This window comes from Limulus polyphemus, unplaced genomic scaffold (assembly GCF_000517525.1).
Source record: "Limulus polyphemus unplaced genomic scaffold, Limulus_polyphemus-2.1.2 Scaffold2911, whole genome shotgun sequence".
Classification (NCBI taxonomy): Eukaryota; Metazoa; Arthropoda; class Merostomata; order Xiphosura; family Limulidae; genus Limulus; species Limulus polyphemus.
This window is the reverse complement of record NW_013668521.1, coordinates 8,828-27,641: the sequence shown is the minus strand read 5'-3', so window position 1 is coordinate 27,641 and position 18,814 is coordinate 8,828. Positions and strand designations below refer to the sequence as shown.

At 30.7% G+C, this 18,814-nt stretch overlaps 1 protein-coding gene across 1 annotated transcript in view; it reads left to right on the top strand.

Annotated features, from left to right (window-relative positions):
• The window catches only part of LOC106468195 (protein PAT1 homolog 1-like), a 127,380-nt gene that overhangs the window by 103,647 nt on the left and 4,919 nt on the right, over positions 1-18,814 (top strand). The window contains exons 14-17 of the mRNA XM_013928608.2: positions 4,017-4,174; positions 4,857-5,093; positions 10,618-10,860; positions 15,477-15,568. Coding sequence (XP_013784062.1) covers positions 4,017-4,174; positions 4,857-5,093; positions 10,618-10,860; positions 15,477-15,568 — 730 coding nt within the window. The remainder of the gene's footprint in view (positions 1-4,016; positions 4,175-4,856; positions 5,094-10,617; positions 10,861-15,476; positions 15,569-18,814) is intronic.

The window sequence follows — 18,814 nt, the reverse complement described above, 5'->3', positions numbered from 1 at the left end:
TGGTTAGTATATTTGGTGACAATAGTTACTACTGCTGTACCGTACATCCGCCTTCGGTTGTCAGAGTAGTGTGTGTGTGTGTGTGTGTGTGTGTGTGTGTGTGTGTGTGTATATAATTACTATTTACAAATAATTATTTAAAGTTCATCTATTTCTCTTGAAACATAGAACAATAAATAAAAAAAATATTTGGAAAACAACGATCTCTACCACTTGCGAGGTTTTGAAGTTCTCTTTTGCACTCATGAGTCGTCCTTGCTAAGCCTCATCGTATGCACTTTTGAATACCAAAAAATTATAAATGACTGTACCAATACCACAAAAATCTATTTTAAATTACAAAGCTTTGTAACTATGCTGTATTTGGTCCTAAAAAATATTTCTGTTTGAAAAATAGTATTGATCATAATACTTCAATCTCTCCAACAATATAAGAGCTTTTCTCTCATAAATAACTTAGAAAGACTAATGGAATTATGTAGAAGAAATGCAGAGCTTTTGATTGGTTATAAACTTATAGGTATAAAAAAGCAGGCATAGATAAACAAGTCTTCTCAAATGATGAAGTGGCAAGTAGAGCCAATATGGTGGATTTGATAAATATTATGGTATCTTGGCAAATAGAAAAGGTAGGAGGTTCTTATCTTATATTCTAGCTTGCCAATATCGGAAAGTTGAGTTAACAATTCATATGAAATGTAATCTGACCAAACCCAGTGATATACCAGTGTGACACACAAAAGTCAGTATTTAGCTAATTTTGTTTATATATATATACTTTTAAATTAAGAAATTAACTAATGTATAATACTAAAATTTGAATTAAAATCTACAATTTGATACCAAGTTCATTGACATACATTCATAAAATAGTAGTTAATAAAATGCCCTCCGACCCATAGCTTCCTATCTCAATAGGGTTAATTGTTGGTGTGGAGGCCTTTGAACAGCCTATCATTGACAGATTTACAATAATTCTAAAATTTGTTAAATCGTAAATGTTTTATGCAAATATAGGCTTTCTATATTGATTGCATGCTTAGTATATCTTACTGTCATAATTGCAGTAGGCTTAAGCCCTATACTTCAATAAGTTCAGTCACTACCAAATGCTGTATTATAGTAATAACCTTATAAAACAGTGGCTATATCGAAATTGGAAAATTATGAATATAGTTGTTTGTGTAGAGAGGGTGGAGGGATTCTGCAACCAATGCACATTAAAATTCCTAATCCTAAATTACGATGTTGGCATGCATATAGAGAATTAAATCATTTGCTAATGCTGTATAATACAATATACTGTTGTAATAAGCAGTTGTACATTGAAGTATGAATATCATTCTGTTTCTTAGTGTAGCTTCTAGATCTTCAATCGATTATTCTTTGATGCTATAACTGGGCCTATTGGATCTAGCAACAGTTGGTTTTTTGGTGTGATGTCTTGTTGAGGATTTCTTTCTGTTTTGCTACTGTCAGAATAAAAAAAATCATTATTGTCTACTTTTCTATAATCTTTTCTGACTATGATAGAAAACAAACTTTTGGAACTAGATACATTACTATTATCAGAAACCATTTTTGTTATTATCAGTTTGACTTTATTTCCTTTTATTGATATTTTATTTTGAATGCTAAAAGTTTGGCTGTTTCTGGAATGAGCCAACTTTTCATTACTGAAATTGTGTGGTATTCACTTGTCAGTTGACTACAGGTCACTCAAACATTGGATTTAAGCAATGTTGCATTAGGATTTATTCTTTTGAATTTAAAATATATAAATTAGTGATGTTTTATGTTTTACAAAATGGAGTAACAATAACAGTTTTAGTGTAAGTAGTGTTAAGTAGACTATACTATAAAGTGGATTGAACGAAAAATTGCTTGAAATGCCAAACAACAAACTTATCATCAGGAAGCAGTATTTTATTACAGGATATTGCCAGTGAGAAACATTTGGAGTAAACAACAAACAGCCATTGATTGAAGCTTGCAATGAAACTAGCAAGTCCTTTAATTAGTAAACGCACAATTCACACCACAAAATAACTCTTGTCATTTGAAAGCAGAATGGATCTCTTTCTTCTGTTTGTGCTAGTGCAAATCTAAAAACAGTTTATTTCTGAACCTGTAGAGGTGTTGCCTTTACTGAATTTAACAACAGTAATTAAAGCAAGCTATACATCAATCCTGACAGATTGGGATGGAAGTGATTCTGGCTGACACATGTAGTTGGTGCACAAAATATTGACACAAAAATGTTCATTAGAGTGTAAAGTTAATTGTCCCAATGTGAATTTCAGCTTTATCATAACATTTAAAGTTAGAACCATAACTTTTACTTTGGGTTTTCTTTTCTCAGAATGTAATGTTGATTTTATCTAATTTAGATTTTTGCTATCAATTACCAGAGTAGCCATGGATGACTAAATATTTTCAAGTGGTAACTGCTTTTATGGCAAGAGGTGCTCGTGCTTCTCTGGTATTGTAAAGTTGTAGTATATGGCATAATGCATTCAACTAAGAATTACAAGTTTGTACTTCATGTTATAAAGTAACAACCCCACAGGCCAGAAAAATAACATGCTGTACCAGTCCGTGAGACAGACACCTAAGACATAATACAAATAATTACTCATTGCCATTTATAAGTAACAGTAACAGTAAAAAAGAAAAATTTATTTTCACCAGTCCGTGAGACAGACACCTAAGACATAATACAAATAAGTACTCATTACCATTTCTAATCCCTCTCGTTCTGTTCAAGAAAGGAGGTAGTTTTATCTGTGTTGAGTGTTAGTTGAAATGTGCATGACTATTTCACCACTACTACAGATTATAAATGCAAGTTTTGATATGTGTATTACTGCTGCTTTGAAATAAAATTAATTATCTGTTCATCATTACTGGACTTAAATGTCATCTTGGTAGCAGTATTATTTTTAGTGACATGTATTACAGTCACAGTTGCTGAAATTTACTAACTGAAGATTACCTGATACGTGACAAATTTTATGAGGTTGAGCAATCATTAAGTTTCTTGGTGTGCCAGACTGGAAGACGTATATTTTTTAATTAGCATACACAGACTTAGAGACAGTAAAAATATATTTTAATATGCATAACAAGCACTTTTAAGGTAGATAAAATTGTGTCATTGAGAAGTACCATGAGCATATTAAAATATGGGGTGAAAAGTTAATTTTGTTTGTATTAAGAAAAATGAAAAGATTATTACTTATGACAATACTTTCCTTTTCTTGCTATTATGTTTTTTCATGGAGTTAGGAAGAATGGAAATTACAGGAATGAATGGAAAGGTGTATGATGTTTTAGATAACAGTGTTAGAATAACTTTTGAAATTTAGTAAACCATTTTTAAGAATCATTGTAGTTAAAGTATAAGTACAGTATATGTGATGTAAAGAAACACTAGACTGCCAATGATTTAATCATCATTTGTAGAACAATTGCATTTTTAGCATAATGAGAAAGAATGCCTGAGGAAATTGACAATGTTATATTTGTAGGATCTCAAACTTAAAGCCTTATAGGATCATACATTTTAAGTAGAAAAAGCTTTGGAAAAGATAAGGAACTAAGAAGTTTTCAGGATAATCTTATTTTCCTCTTTCTTTTGAATAAAACTTTGGGGTTTGTCAAATTTTTAACACATTTGCTAATGAGTGATATTTTTGTTTACTTTTTGACACTAGACTTCAGAGATATACATTAACCATTTTAAAGAAAGCAATAGTTCATAAGTGTGACTTCAGTGTATTATAAATGGTTGTTGAACTTATTTGACCACGAGCTGTACATATCTCTGTAAATATACTGTTTACTTAACAAGGGATTATTATCTATCCTACTGTGTAACAGCTAGTTGTTTAATGTAGTCATGGAAGCACTAAAGAAATGCTCAGTTAAAAATGGAATTTGTCATAGCAAGTTAGTACTATCAAAACAAATCTGTTATTATCAGCAGGTCTTGTAACTTTGTAATAATTTTGTAGGACAGTTTGAAGGGTCACTGGGGAAGCTTCAGGTAGTTAGTGTAAACTATCCTAGAAAACTTTTGGAAACTGGCATTCACCGGTCAATGGAAGAAGAGGAATCCTCAGCTAGTAAGGACCTACACGTGTATCGAAAACTTCTACTTGACATAGAAAAGGTTTGTATTTTTTTTTATAGGAAGAGTTAGCTTACAGGTACACAGATCCTTATGTAATTTATGTAAAAGTTAAGTTGGGAAATTAATGATCAAAACTTACTGAATATTGTAATGTGAAAAATATTTATACAAATACTGAAGAAAATTAGGCATGTATATTTTGTAAAATCAGGGTGAAATAGTAGAGACTTGAATATGTTTTTAACATATTGAAATCAAGGTACCACCAGTTAATCAGCCTTTAAGTCAGTATAGCCTTTTTTTTTACCTTAATAACAATTGTTTTCCAAACACAGACATATTTATATTACCTGGGCACTGCACTGTTATTATCTGAGATCCAGGTGATATCTTAAGTTATGTATAGTAATGACGTTTGGCATAGTCTTTCAACTTGGATTCTTGCTGCACAAAATGTTATTTAGTGTTGGTTTTTAAAATGAATTCCTATTCTATACAATGGTGTTTCGTGTTAGCTTTAAACCTGATTTCCTGTTCTGTGTAACGGTGTTTATTTTTAACTTGGATTCCTCTTGTAATTTTCTCTTGGGAAAATATTTGCAGAATTGAATCCACAGAAATAAGAACGAATTGGTTGAGGTTATCTATGGGTGTATTATCATATTTAAATAAAAATTTGGCTCTGGTTTTAATGATAAATCTGTTTATTTGAATTTTCTAGTTGTACAGCTTGGTGTTGGAAATAGATGATGATGATAAGCGAAGTGACACACACTCAAAAAATGTCATTGAGGTCAGTGAGGTAAAACATAGTCGAGATCAGTTGACTGGAAAACTTTTTTGTGGACTCATGGGTAAAGGGAGTGACACATCAGCTAATGAAGATTTTCTTCTTAACTTATCATTAGTCAGGAAAGGACGAACATTACTTCTAAAGTCATTGCGTTATTTTACAATGGTAAGTGAAATCATGGTTGTGGTATGTCCTGGGAAGAAATGCCTTATACATGTTGCTTTTATAGTTTCTTATTACTTATCTTATTTCAGCTACTTTCATACTAAGAAATGTTTAGATTTTTAACTATTTGGTGCCAATAAGAAACTTGCAGAGCTGATCAGTTGAGAAGTTAATTCTTTAAATCCCTACATCAAATTACTTTGTTGTTAGTATAGCATGAAAGAGCAATAAAACTTTTATTTGGTATTTGGGAAACTTGGCTTGAGGTTTCTTAATGGATAAAACAAAATAGCTAAAGGTAATACTTTATCCAGTATTTTATGTGGAAATTTAAGATTATCTGTGTTCATTAAACTTCAAACTGAATGCTTTGTTTGTATTCTGTGTACAAAATTTGCATGAAATAAAAAGCAAACACCCAACTAACATAATAAATGTATATGGCAAGCTAAGGGGTCTAGGCTCTGAGAATTGGCAGAAATTTGGCTGTTAGAATGGCTTTGATAAAACTGCACTAGAAATAATTGTGAATATGTTTTCTTTGGGAAAGTACGATAAAGTTTGTTAGCAAATATAGTACGTTATCTGTGAGAGGAGAAAAATACCACATTGCTAGTCAAAAATAAAACAATATTATGGGGGGGGGGAGAAAGAGGTAAAATATTTAGTGATTAAAGCATATTTTTAATCACTTTGTTTTTTTATAAGTGAGTTCATTGAGTAAGTAAAATAACATTTATATTATTTGAGATTGTTTTGTATGTGTGTTAGGTTGTTTTTTTTTCATTTTGTGCTAATGTTTTATGTACTTTATATTTTTCTCAAGCCCAATTACACAATTTACTTTTAAGTTATAAGAAATAAAAGTGTTAAGAATGAGAAAATAACTTGATCACAATATGGTAGGGTCATTTGCTTGTTAATCTTTTTTGAAAAAATAATAGCTTGTGATTTGTAGTAATCTATGGAATCTTTATATTTGCATATTTTATTATGTTGCCTTTGCACAGTAGAATTTTTTTTATCCAGTCATCTTAATTTTTGTTTTCTTGACAGAGCAGTAAAAGTTATATGCCTAGTCTAAATATTGTCAGAACACGGACATAACTAGTAAAGATATGATTGAATAGTTAGGTGGTGTTCTGGATTGAAAGTTTGACTGGAAAATTAATTTATGATTACATTTTTCTTTCAGTGGTATTTCTTTCCAGAACTGCTGGAAACTTGTTAAAATAACTTAGTTTGTATAAATTTCATTCTTGTTTTTCATAAAAATATAAAACTAGATTAATTAAAAAAAAGAAATTGGAATAGATTAAGTAATCACAATCATATGAGAAACTGCAGGATATTTATCAAAGACAATTAAAATCTTGTTCATTTTGAAAAAGACAGGAATGGATGGCTTTCACTGTACTTTTTCAATCAGCACATTCATTGTGTCTATCTATAATCGTTTTTTGTGTCATTTTAGACGGTATAGTTTTTTCTAAAAGTTTTATGGCTAAGACAATATAGATATTAACTTTGATTAGTAATCGGGATCAGTAATCAATCACATAGGTGTCAATACAAGTCTTGTGGAAAGAAGTTTTTTGGACAATGTTCATCATGCCCTCTTGAAGATCTGTGCTGGCATTGTGAAACATTGTCAAAAACAATTTCCAGACAGATGCAGTCCATTAGAAATTCCTTTCAAGGCTTGTGAAAGTTTTTGGATTACATATATTTCAGTCAATTTAAAAATGGCTTGAAGCAACATATTGTATAATATGGTAAACATCTTCAGCCCACATTTTTGAATTAGTAATATGGCTCTGAACTAGTACAACATTTATTTAAGTGTTTTAGATATAAGATATCAAACTTTAAGAACATAACTGGTATTTGATAGGCTTCACTTTACACTTCTCTCCCATATCCCCCGTTGTTGTTGGTTTTTTTTTTTGTGGGACATGTTTATTACAAACAGAAAGAGCAAATTCTATACTACATAAAACCTACAGTTTTCTCTTTTGTTTTACAAGTCAAAGCCAGTATTTGTCCAGGAGAGTTTGATGTGTTTAGACTAAAGACTTTTCTCTGAACAGTAATACTTAGAAATACAGATAAATTATAGTAGTGCTTGTTATATTTTTTGTCTTAAAACACGTATATCTGCACGAATTATTTTTGGATAGTCAACATAATGAGTTTTAAAAAATAGGCTTACTAAATAGTGCACCCAAATGCTAAAAACCTTACAGTTAAAGTAAATGCAAAATATTTAGTTTTATGTAAATGTTTGGTTATTGATACAAAAGTAAAATTTGTTAGGGTAAGTTAGAAAACTTAAATGAAAAAATTTCACCTTGAAGAATGCACGTTGGCTCTTGTTGTATGTAACTTGATAGTCGGTTAACCGTATGCTGTTGTTGATGATATTGCTTTGTTAATTATAAACAGTTCAAAGAGCAATAAAACAATAGAATTAAATGAAGGATGAAGTGAAATTTTAAAGAGACTGATGCTGTTTAGGATAAATAATTGGAATTGTCTGCAGTTAGTGTTAGGGTAGAGAAAATAAGAGATAAAGTATAAAATTTAACAAAAATTTTTTTTATTTTCAATTAGGAGGTTGTAGAGATTATGTAAATGAAATATGAAAAGTGTAAGAAGAAATTAAGTATTTTTATTCTTAGCATAAAAGTCTCCTCTCATTTGGACTGACTTGATAACAGATTCATAAATTCTCAGACACATCTTTAGCAAAAGTACTTCATTTATAATTTGATTTTTTTAGTGTTGAACAGTTTTGTAATGTTAATAAAAGCTTACCAAATTTTGTGAAGATACATAGTAAGTTCAGAATTATAGTAAACATTGTGATATATATAACTTCATGGAAACAAGGTCTGTCCAATGGACTGATGCTGCTGGAATTTGGTTAATATTATTGATCTTATTGTGAAGTAATGTCACATGAAGTATTGAACTATAGGTTGTGCTTCACTGACATAATGCATTATTTAGCAATAACAGGGTGGTCATAAAACAAAAGGCTAAAGTGATACAAGCTTCTAGCCATTGGCATATGCAACTTTTACTTGAGTAAGATATTAGTATGTGTGTGTACAATTTCATGATATTCAGTTAGTAAGAATATCATACATTATCTAGAATACCAGCATGAAAATTTAGTTAAATTTGCTGAATATATCTGACTTAAAGATATTTTAAACTAGTTATGGAGGGGTGAAATTCAGATGTATTCCAGATAGGACTCAGTATTTATCAATAAAAACATGATGATACATGTATTATGTAAATATTGCTTTTGGAGTGTTTCTAAATTAGAGTGACGTTGTATGGCTAATAATGACCGACAACTCTTCATTAGCTTGTGTTGCTTTTTTGCAAGAAATGGCTGAATGTAAGACTGTAAAAAGCAACCAAAGATACATTAAGTAATTCTTACTGAGGAGCTTTTGAAAGAAAAGAGTAGAAAATATTGAATCATCAGAGAACTGTTCCAAGACTGAAATATACTATATAAAATAGTTAGTGTGACTGCAGAATTGTAATCATAAGATTGAAAATGATCTAGAATTTTAACTGTTTAATTTCTCAGTGTGAAATTATGATTATAAGATTGAAATTATCTAATTCTGTTTTATCTCTGTCTTAAGCCTTTCAGTAGTTTTTAGCACTTCTAAACAAAGTAAGGTAGCAATGAAATTTCTGAACAAGGGAGTGTATAATAAGACTAGAATAACCCAAGTTTTTTTATTTGTTTCTTACACATTGTAAGCAACATTTTGTAATAAAACAATTGATTCTTTGGTTGAATGTACCTAAGAATCTAATTTTTCTTTGTGTTTATGTATACACAATATTGGAACTAATTATGGAAACAAAAAGTGGGTATAAAATGAAAATAATATGGGATTTAACTCACTCTATTGTATGAAAATGAAGTGCACCAAATTATAAACACGATTTTGAGGTAGAAAGCCCAGACTCTTTGGGAGTGATATTAAGTAACTCAAGGTATGTTCTTTACATGATACTCTACAATTCAGTGACATACCTATAAGTACAGGTATAAATGTTAGCTCCAGAGCAGTAAGATACACTTCAGTGTGAAGTGGCTTTAGTGAATGTGTAGCTACTCAGAAGAATTGTTTAGGAGAGATAACAAAACCAAAAGGTTAAAAATGATGGGATGAGCAAAGTATGAGGAGGGTGTTGTGTACATGTGAATTCAAATTGTTTGTCAACAATCAACAAAAATTTGTTTGATGGGAGGAGATTGGTATCATTGTGAATGTACATCTTTTAGAGTGAAGCATGCTTGGGAGCCTATACAGATGTGGGCTGCATCTTGGTTGATGGTGTTGGAGATCTACACAAAGTTAATGACGCTACTATTAATAATGTCATTCTCTCAGGAACAGGACATTTTGGCATAGATTCATCTTACAGCAAAATAGTGATTCCAATCATGGATTAAAGATGGTGAAATGATACTTAGAAGGAAAGAAGTGGATGGAACACTACAACCATTACAAGCCTGCACATAGTTTGAGTATGAATATTATTAAGGCTGTATGGGTTTATATGGAAAATGAGAAGGTCAAATGGTGACCAAATTGTTTGACTGAAGAATTATGGGAAGTAATACAAGATGTTTAAATATTTTACAATAATACAATGATAGTGTTATTGTATCATAAAAACAAGGCGCACTGATATGTTTAAAGCAAATACAAAAATATTAATGCATTGTACAGCTTATAAGCTGACCAATCAATTAGTTGTAGTTACCATTGTGTGTGTGTGTGTTTATTTTTACAATTAGAAAGGTTTTCCTAAGAATTATTGTACCTTTCTGTGGTATTTCTTGGAAAATAGAAAGTTGCAGTAAGATTGAGATTTACTCAAGGATTATTGCTTGTGGTATTTCTGGCAAAGAGGATGGTAAAAAAAAAAAAGTTTATTATCCAAGAATGTTTATTAAATAAACCATTATCATAAGATTAAGTATGGTCCAAGAACTGTAACCAATGTTTGTGGATTCCTAAAGAAGAGGTTGATTGTAGGACTAAGTCATGCAGGAATTATCATCCTATATGCCATTTTTAGGTGAAAGATTGTGCTGGCTGATACTTTTCAAGAATTATTTTAATTGTATGGGTAATGGTTTTGATCATGTATTTGAATTTATGCATCTTGCTTAAGCTATGTAGAAGCATTTGTAGCATAAAGTTATCACACAATATATATATTAAAGCTGAAGAAGTTAGATTGGTTTTTGAACTTTTGGAGCCTAGTATTAGAAACGAGCAATGGCATGGAATTTATATTAATTCCGCACATAGACCTAATATTGGAATAGGTTTGGTATTGGCTTAGAAAAAAGGAGTATTTATGTGTATAGTAATGTTTTATATCCTTAAAATGCTTTGAATTTATACCTTTTAAATTTATTACTGTTATTTTGATTCATGTAGCTGAGTCTTTTGGTTTGTATATATATTTGCAGTCACAACAGATGCACGTTCTTGTTAAGCTATTTCGTGGATTAACTCCAGTCTTGAAAAGGGACCTAAATGACCAGCTTTTGTTGCAACATGTGGACACAGTGATTGATATTATAAGGAATTGTACTCTTGAAAATTTGGTGGATTTAGGTCAAGCATTACAAAACTTACCAACCATAGAAGAAGGAAAACCTATTTCTCCAGTTAAAGATAGAAATCATTATCAAGCTGCCTTTCAAAATAAGGTAAGACGGATAATAGCAGTGCCTGAAATACCACATTAAAGTGAACAAATTTCTTTCCACAAAATTTCAAATGTGCTTGTTTGGTAGGAAAATGCTGTTTCAAGCTTTAATTTTACTCCATATAAAAAGTACATTGGGTAGTTAAGTAATCTTATATTAAATCTGTAGGCTTACTTTTCATACTTACTTATGAACTGTAATGTGTGTTTTCTCTCCATAGTCTTTTTCAGAGGATGGTTAATTTCATAGATAGAAATGAAACAGAGGACAAAGCAGCATAAGGCCACACAAATTTGTAATGTTAGACATTCTTATAGTGCATGTCTTCCTTTAAAATATTGAGTTGTAATTTTAGTAGAGCATTGTACAGGTAAACATTAATACTTCACACTGTTATGATAATGGAAAAGCCTAGCTAGTATGTCCTGAAGCCAAAATGTAATATTGATGAAAATTGCCCATGTGCACTGATATAAATTTGGTGTATACAAGCACTTTTTGTCAAATTGGAAATAGGAACACACAAAATAATTAGTAACACACATTAGCTGTATTACAATTAGTCGTTATACAAGTAGTAAAGTAGCAAAATCATGCAATTTATTCTTGAATAAGTTTTTTGATAGTTTGAGTGTTATTGTTACTGCTAGAACATTTTTACAGGTTTTAATATACACGAGTATAAGTCATAATGATATTTTACATGGATAATATTTAGTGAGAAACATACAACTTGTAATAAAAAAAATTAAACTGAAATTAGAATTAATTAAGACAATAGTGAAAACATTATCTTATTTCATTTCATTGAACAATATAAACTAAATCCAAAATAATAATACAAGAATAATGAATGCTATTGTATTTAGGAGAAAAATAAGCTGGATCTTAGGAAGTTAAAAACCCATCTGAAAGGAAACTGGATAAATATTGATAGCAACTTCTGAAATGATACTATCCCAATGATAAAACATAACCTGTTTGAGATATGGAAAATTCCAACCAATATTTGTGACATCTATTTTTCCACAACACTATAGACCAAAAACATGTTTTTCTCATCCTCTTCAGAGCTTCTCGGAGAAAATATAACACTATGTGGCTCTTGCTGATATCAAGTATTATTAAACTGACAGTACTCTGACTGTAAAAAATGAGGCCTTGCAACATGTTTCTGCAAACTTAAGTTTACTAGTAAAAATGATAGGTGTCACTGTCATACACAGATATTCTGAAATACCTATTTGCTTTGTGTGTTGAATATATCAAAGATTTAAAGTACAAGTGAAAGATATTCTGTGAACTAAGTGTACTAATATGTGTAAAGTGACCTGACAAGAGATTGTTATAATGTTAAGAACGTATGTTTAATATGTGTATTTTGTATGGAGCTAATGATTTTGAAAAGATTATGAAGATGTGTTCAAGTTGTTTCATTACTTATGTTTCCTGGAGGATCACACCTAGAACGTGGGTATCATGTATGACATTTATTAGCATACAGTCCATAACTCCAATTTTTTCTTTTTATGTTGAAATATTTAATGTTAACTTTAGTTTTCACCTAGTGAAGAGCTATGCACTTGAAGTTGTTGATATACATTTCTAAAACTAATGTTTTATTGATCGCTACTTCAAGTAGTGATGCGAGGTAAAGATATTTGATTTCAAGTTTTGTTTTACAATCTACCCTACCTACAGTATTATTTATTAAAGTTCCTCTATTTTTGTTTCATACTACTAGCTCTTTACTTGTGTATTGATTGTGCCCATTTTGTGAGAAGACTAGTGGGATCAGTAAAAGTATTTTTGCATGCCAGTAGTGAAATATGGATTGCCCCTTTGAACGTCTTTCCAGTGATGCTTTTAAATTTTTTCTGGGTTGCAAACTAGGGATTTAACATTTAAAGAAAATCAAAAATGAATGTCTTTAAAAGTAGAGCAGCAAATTAATATGCACTGAAAAAAGTACAATTTCTTCAATTATATATAAAGATTGGGCTAAGAAAAGTAGTTTCATTTGAGGGATTTCTAAACTTTTTTTATTTTTTATAATTGAGTTTATTGCACCATGCTAGCCTAAGAACTAATGTTTTTTTTTAATTGTTGTACATGAAAGCATTACCACGATGGAGATGGAGGAGAACTATAGAAGTTCATTCCATGTTTTTTCATTTATAAGTATGGAAATCATTATCTTAAGTGGTCTGTTAAAGGGAGCATACAGCTCCAAAGAAAATAACATGTTTTTCCTCTCACATGAATCACTACTGTCATTGTTATGTTTTAAAACTGAAAATATACATTGGCATGTGGAGCAGTTAATCATGTTTGGCATGCTCCATGCATGAATATTTCCGAGTGTAGCACCTGAGGCCAAAACTTTATGTAGTAAAGTTTAAAATAAAAATATGGAATCTTTGACAAAAGTTCTTAAAGATATTTGTTCTTGATGATACTTCAACAGTATCTGTTTCCACCTTCAAAAGGGTATGTATGTTTCAAACAGTTAGGGTTTATTTATGTATGTATGTGTGTGTGTGTGTGTGTGTGTGTTTATATATATTTATTTATTTTTGAGTATCTTTGTAATCTTTTTGATTTATATTAATTTCATCATTGTTTTACGGTGTTGATTAAAAACTTTGGGTTTATTTATGTATATATAAATTATAAACTTTCTTTTTTAATTCCAAAACATTAGCTTTAGGAAAATTAAAAATAACAATAACTAATATACAGAAAACAATATTGTGTTAAATATACTTATGGATAAAGAATTTCAAAATGATGATTTTTCTTCTTGTGACAAACAATTAAGGAATGTCAATTCCATGAATGTAAAAGTGACTCAAATTCAAAGAAACATTTTTCAACTTCAAAAACAAAGACAGGGTTAAACTGTATAATGAAGTTTGCATCTTTATATTATTATATCTCAATTCACTTTTGTACTTGTGGAATATTGTAAACTTTTTATTTCATTTTTAGAATGCTTTGGTTATATTTCCCCATATTACTTTTTTCAATTTTTCTTGTTGGTATATTTTTTCTGTTTTTATTTATACTTCTGTATTATTTTTGTTGTACTTTTTTTAAATTTATTAGGTCATCAAGAAATTAATGTCACATTTTGGAACACTTCCATTAACCCCCCCCCCAAAAAAACGTGCATCACGTATAATAGTTAAATGAACCACTTAAATGTCACTTTAGTGTAGCCATTATCATGTGTAAAGTTTTGCATGCTCTAATCCCTTAGTGATGGCACACAATGACAGACACATTCGGCATGTGATGCCGTTTGAATACAAAAAGAGAAACAATGCCTCTGTAGCCTGCCCCCCAGTGGCACAGTGGTATGTCTGTGGACTTACAATGCTAGAAACCGGGTTTCGATACCCGTGGTGGGCAGAGCACAGATAGCCCATTGTGTAGCTTTGTGCTAATTCCAAACAAACAAGCCTCTGTAGCCACAAAGAATATCAAAGAAGTTTATGGAAATTTTCTGAATGTAAGTGTCAATGATGGTTCAGCAAATTTTGTTCACGTGATTTTAACCTTAAAAACTGTGATGGCAGGGACCGACATGTTGGAATTGATATTGATGCCTTTTGAGCCTAACCCAAGGCAACACATTTGGGAAATGGCCCTGCAATTGCATGTCTCGTGAAACAATACATAAACATCTAAGTAATATGGGACGACTCTCTAAAAAGGTGTTTGGGTGCCTCACGAACTCTCTGATATCATTGTTTCCAACGTGTGAGCGTTGCTTCGTCTCTTCTGGCATGTAATGCTCGAGAACCATTTTTTGGACAGAATTGTCACCGGTGATGAAAAGTGGATTCTCTATGCAAATATTAAACACCAAAAACAATGGCTCGGTCCTAGACAAAAACCACTTCCGACCCCAAAACTTGGACTCCATCCGCAGAAAATAATGCTTTGCATCAAAAGAGTAATTCATTTCGAACTCCTCAATCTACAGTGAACTGTCAATGCAGAGATCTATAGTCATCAAGAGGAACATTTAAATCAAGCCCTTGATCAGAAATGTCCTTCACTCGTCAGTCGGAAAGGTGTTCTTCTCCACGACATTGCACGTCCACATTGTGGAGTTAGGTTGGGAAAGTTTCCCCACCCACCATATCCTCCAAATATGGCACCATCAGATTACCATCTTTTTCGTTTGCTGCAACACCATCTTAATGGGAAAACATGCAAATGTGGAAGATGTTAAAGAGGACATTGGCATGTTTTTTGATTCAAAGCCAAGTGATTTCTTTAGTCAGGGTATTAACATCCTGATTTTAAGAAGGAAAAGCAAAAAGCATCATTGATGAGAGTGGAGACTTTCATTTAATATATGTTTTGTTTTGATATACAAGTTGTTCAGATTTTTTCATCTAAAAAAAAAGCAACATTCATGATGACCTAATACAATTTTATTTCTTTTTTCTTCACTGATTTTCCTTAGTGGGGATATTTTATATTTATTTGATACTAAACTGAAACCTTTTTAATAATTGTTTAGTTTTTAAGGAATGATAATTCTAATTATCTCACTTGACCATATATTTTATATACATGTTTTTTTTTTTGTTGTTGTTTAGTTTGGATCTATTTTGGTATGTCACATGCTGAGTACAGCAGAAAATTTGTACAGCCTTGGATCGGAAAAGGATTTAGAAGTTGAGGCACAATGGTATGTTGAGAGTAATTTATAGATATACTGGAGGTATCACAGTCAAAAGATATTTATATTTCTCTTATCATTTGTTGCAGTTTTTGTGCGTCTTTATCCAAATATTTTGTAGGGCATTAGATATATATACATCAGTTTGTTAAAAGAGTCTATTGATAGGCATTACAAGCGGTGTATCATTTGTATGTATGCATCCTTATATCAGTTAACCCTCTTGCTACAGGAATTCTTTTCTGTGAATGTCCCAAGGTTTTACTGAGTTACATTCAAAATTTAATTAAACTACTTTTATATTATGGTATACATTGGCATAAAAACTAAACTAATTATCCAAATTTTAATTTTATATAAGTTTTATGTTCTTAATTTTCTAAGGCAATAGAATCCCCTTCCTCTAGTATTAGAATTGTGACATTTACTTTCTAGGCATTCCCTTTTCACTAATTTATTTTCAAACCCTCCGAGAAGTATGAAATTTAATGCAAGTTACTTATTACAACGTTTTCTTCACTCTGGCAAACCATAATTTTTATAGCTTTCACTCTTATTTGGTTACAGAGCCATGAAATAGAAAATCAGACCCTCCTTGTCTCATCCTCTCTTTCAGAAATTGCTAATAGTTCTCTTCAACATTTAATACTACATTATTTATTAGCAGTAGAAAGCCAAAATTTTAATGTATCAAATGACATATTACATTGTTGCTGTACAGAGAATTGTTTATTTTGCTTCCAGGTCAAACTTCACTCCCACAAGAAACACATTGAAGAGGTTAACTGAATTTTTAGTGGCTCTTATTGCATAGTTAGAAAGCCAGAATAATTATGATATAGGATATTATTTGCTCTTTGTGTTATCATTCTGTGTTTTTAGGTGCATTATTTAATTAAATAAAAAATTTAGTGTAGTAGTACCATTAGTATGAAAAAGTAAGGTTAAGTTTCATCATCAGTCAACAGCAAAAAAAAAGAAAATTAGAAATTGAAGTCATTCTATAAAGAAAAAATGGTAATTTAGATTTATTTCATTTTTTATGGTAATTATGAGGTTAGTTAAATTGACTAACTTTGTATAAAGTTAGGGTAGAGAAAATAACATAAAATATAAAGTTTTACTAAACAAACACTTGAAATTTATTTAGGAGGTTTAAGAGATTATGCAAATATAATTTGAGATTTTTCAGATGAAGAAAAGTATTTTTAATCTTAACATGAAAATCACATTGCACTTGGAGAAGTCAAAACTTTGACTTCATCTATTCCTGGAGACATTTTTAGTGAAAATACTTCATTAAATGACCTTTAATGCTTGCTGAAAGCTTGCAAAATTTTGTGAAGATACACAAAACATATACTGATTATTTGGACATAAGACATTCAGTTCACTCTATTAGTGTTATTACGTGGGCTTGGAATGAGCTTTACTTTAGTGTATAGTAATCTCACCTTTATTGACAAAATACCTGACAGTTGCTGTTCATGAAATATGATGATATATGTATAGTGCCTATACTGTTACTTTGTGTGTAATTTCTCGGGCAGTTTGAGTACTGGTATTGAGCAAAAGGACTCGTACGTACTGAATACAGCAAATGCAGTGTTTGACATATTTTCCTTTGCTTTCACTCATGGATTCTTAGAATCTAAATTTTTCTTTATGGTTTTAACTTGAATGTGTCTGTAATGTAACAGCCTAAATGTTTAATATTTAAAATGTAGAAGTAATTGAGGAGTTGTATTACACCTCATCATTACTTTAATTTAATATAAGATCTAGTATAACATTAAAGCATACATATTTCATGAAAAACTAGCTTTAAACATACTGGGTTGTATTGGGAAACAACATTATTATTATTGTTGTTGTTATTATTATTACAGGAAAGCTGAACTGTTATGCTATAAAAGAAATAGTTTTTTGACTTGAGTTACCATCATTAAATGAATAAACAATTAGTATTTCCTGGTTTTGGTTAAGATAAGTCCAGAAAATAATCCTTGTTATGAAACTAGATAAAAGTCGTACATGTTAAGTACAAATTAGTAGAATGCATTGACAGTTGGAATTTAAAATGAGCGATGTTTCAGGTCACTTGCATGCTCTTTAATCGGGTTAACACAATCTAACAATCTGGAGTTATTTGGATTGGCACAAGATTTGAGTAATTTCAATTGTTCATGAAGACCTGGTGTCTTACTGGTGTGTTTTGTTTCTGGTCTAGTAGAATTCATGTTAGTGTTGATTCCTTTGTCTTTTGTGCTTCACATTATCACTAAAAACAGTGAGGAAAAGTCTGGATCATCCTGATGAGATGTGAAAAATTTAACGTTTTTCAGATTGTACGACTCTTACAAACTCATAATTTCTTTTGAGGCACATTGTACTATTAAGAGAAAAATAAAATAAAAAAGGACTCCCTAATACTATTCCTAAAGATCAACTAAATATCTTAACCCTTTCGAGACGGGTCACGGGTGAAAGGCCATGTCATCTCGTTTCTTGACTCACATTCAAAATTTTATTGAACTACTATTTCAAGAATTTATGTTAATACGTTTGGTATAAACTGTAGATTATAATTCAAATTTTAGTACTATATATTACTCAATTTTATAATTTAAAAGCAAATGTTAAAAAACAGATAAACATCGATTTTTGTGTGTCACGTGGTACGTTGAATGCAACACTGGTTCAAATTAGATGTTTGTGAAGTCAAAATACTAAGTCTTTTGTTTCTAATGAATTAGAAAATCAAATACTTATATTGACAACTTAGAATATAAAATAAGAGCCTCTTATCTTTTCAATTTGTTAAGATATTGCTCATGTAATAAATCAAACACAGTGGCACCCCCCCACCACCTCTTTCCATTTTTGGAAATGCTCCCTTATATAAACTTACTTCTATATATGACATGAATAACCAATCGGAAGCTCAGAATGTTCCCCTAGTGGTTTTCTCAGCCTTTTTTAATGTTCCTTCTGCCATTTCTTTCTTTTGAACGAAGATTTCAATGAGGTAGGTTGTGTCTTTAGTCTGCTCAAAATTTCATATTTTTTTATACCTAAATAAAGCTTAGTTACTAAGCTTTATAAATTATAGTGAAATTCTGTGGTATTGATATAGTAATTTATGATTTTTTTTGGTTATTCAACTATATATATAAAAACCTAAAAAAAATTATTTCCTTCCATATCCCCCACGTGCGAAATTTACTTGCCCCATCTGGACATATATATATATGT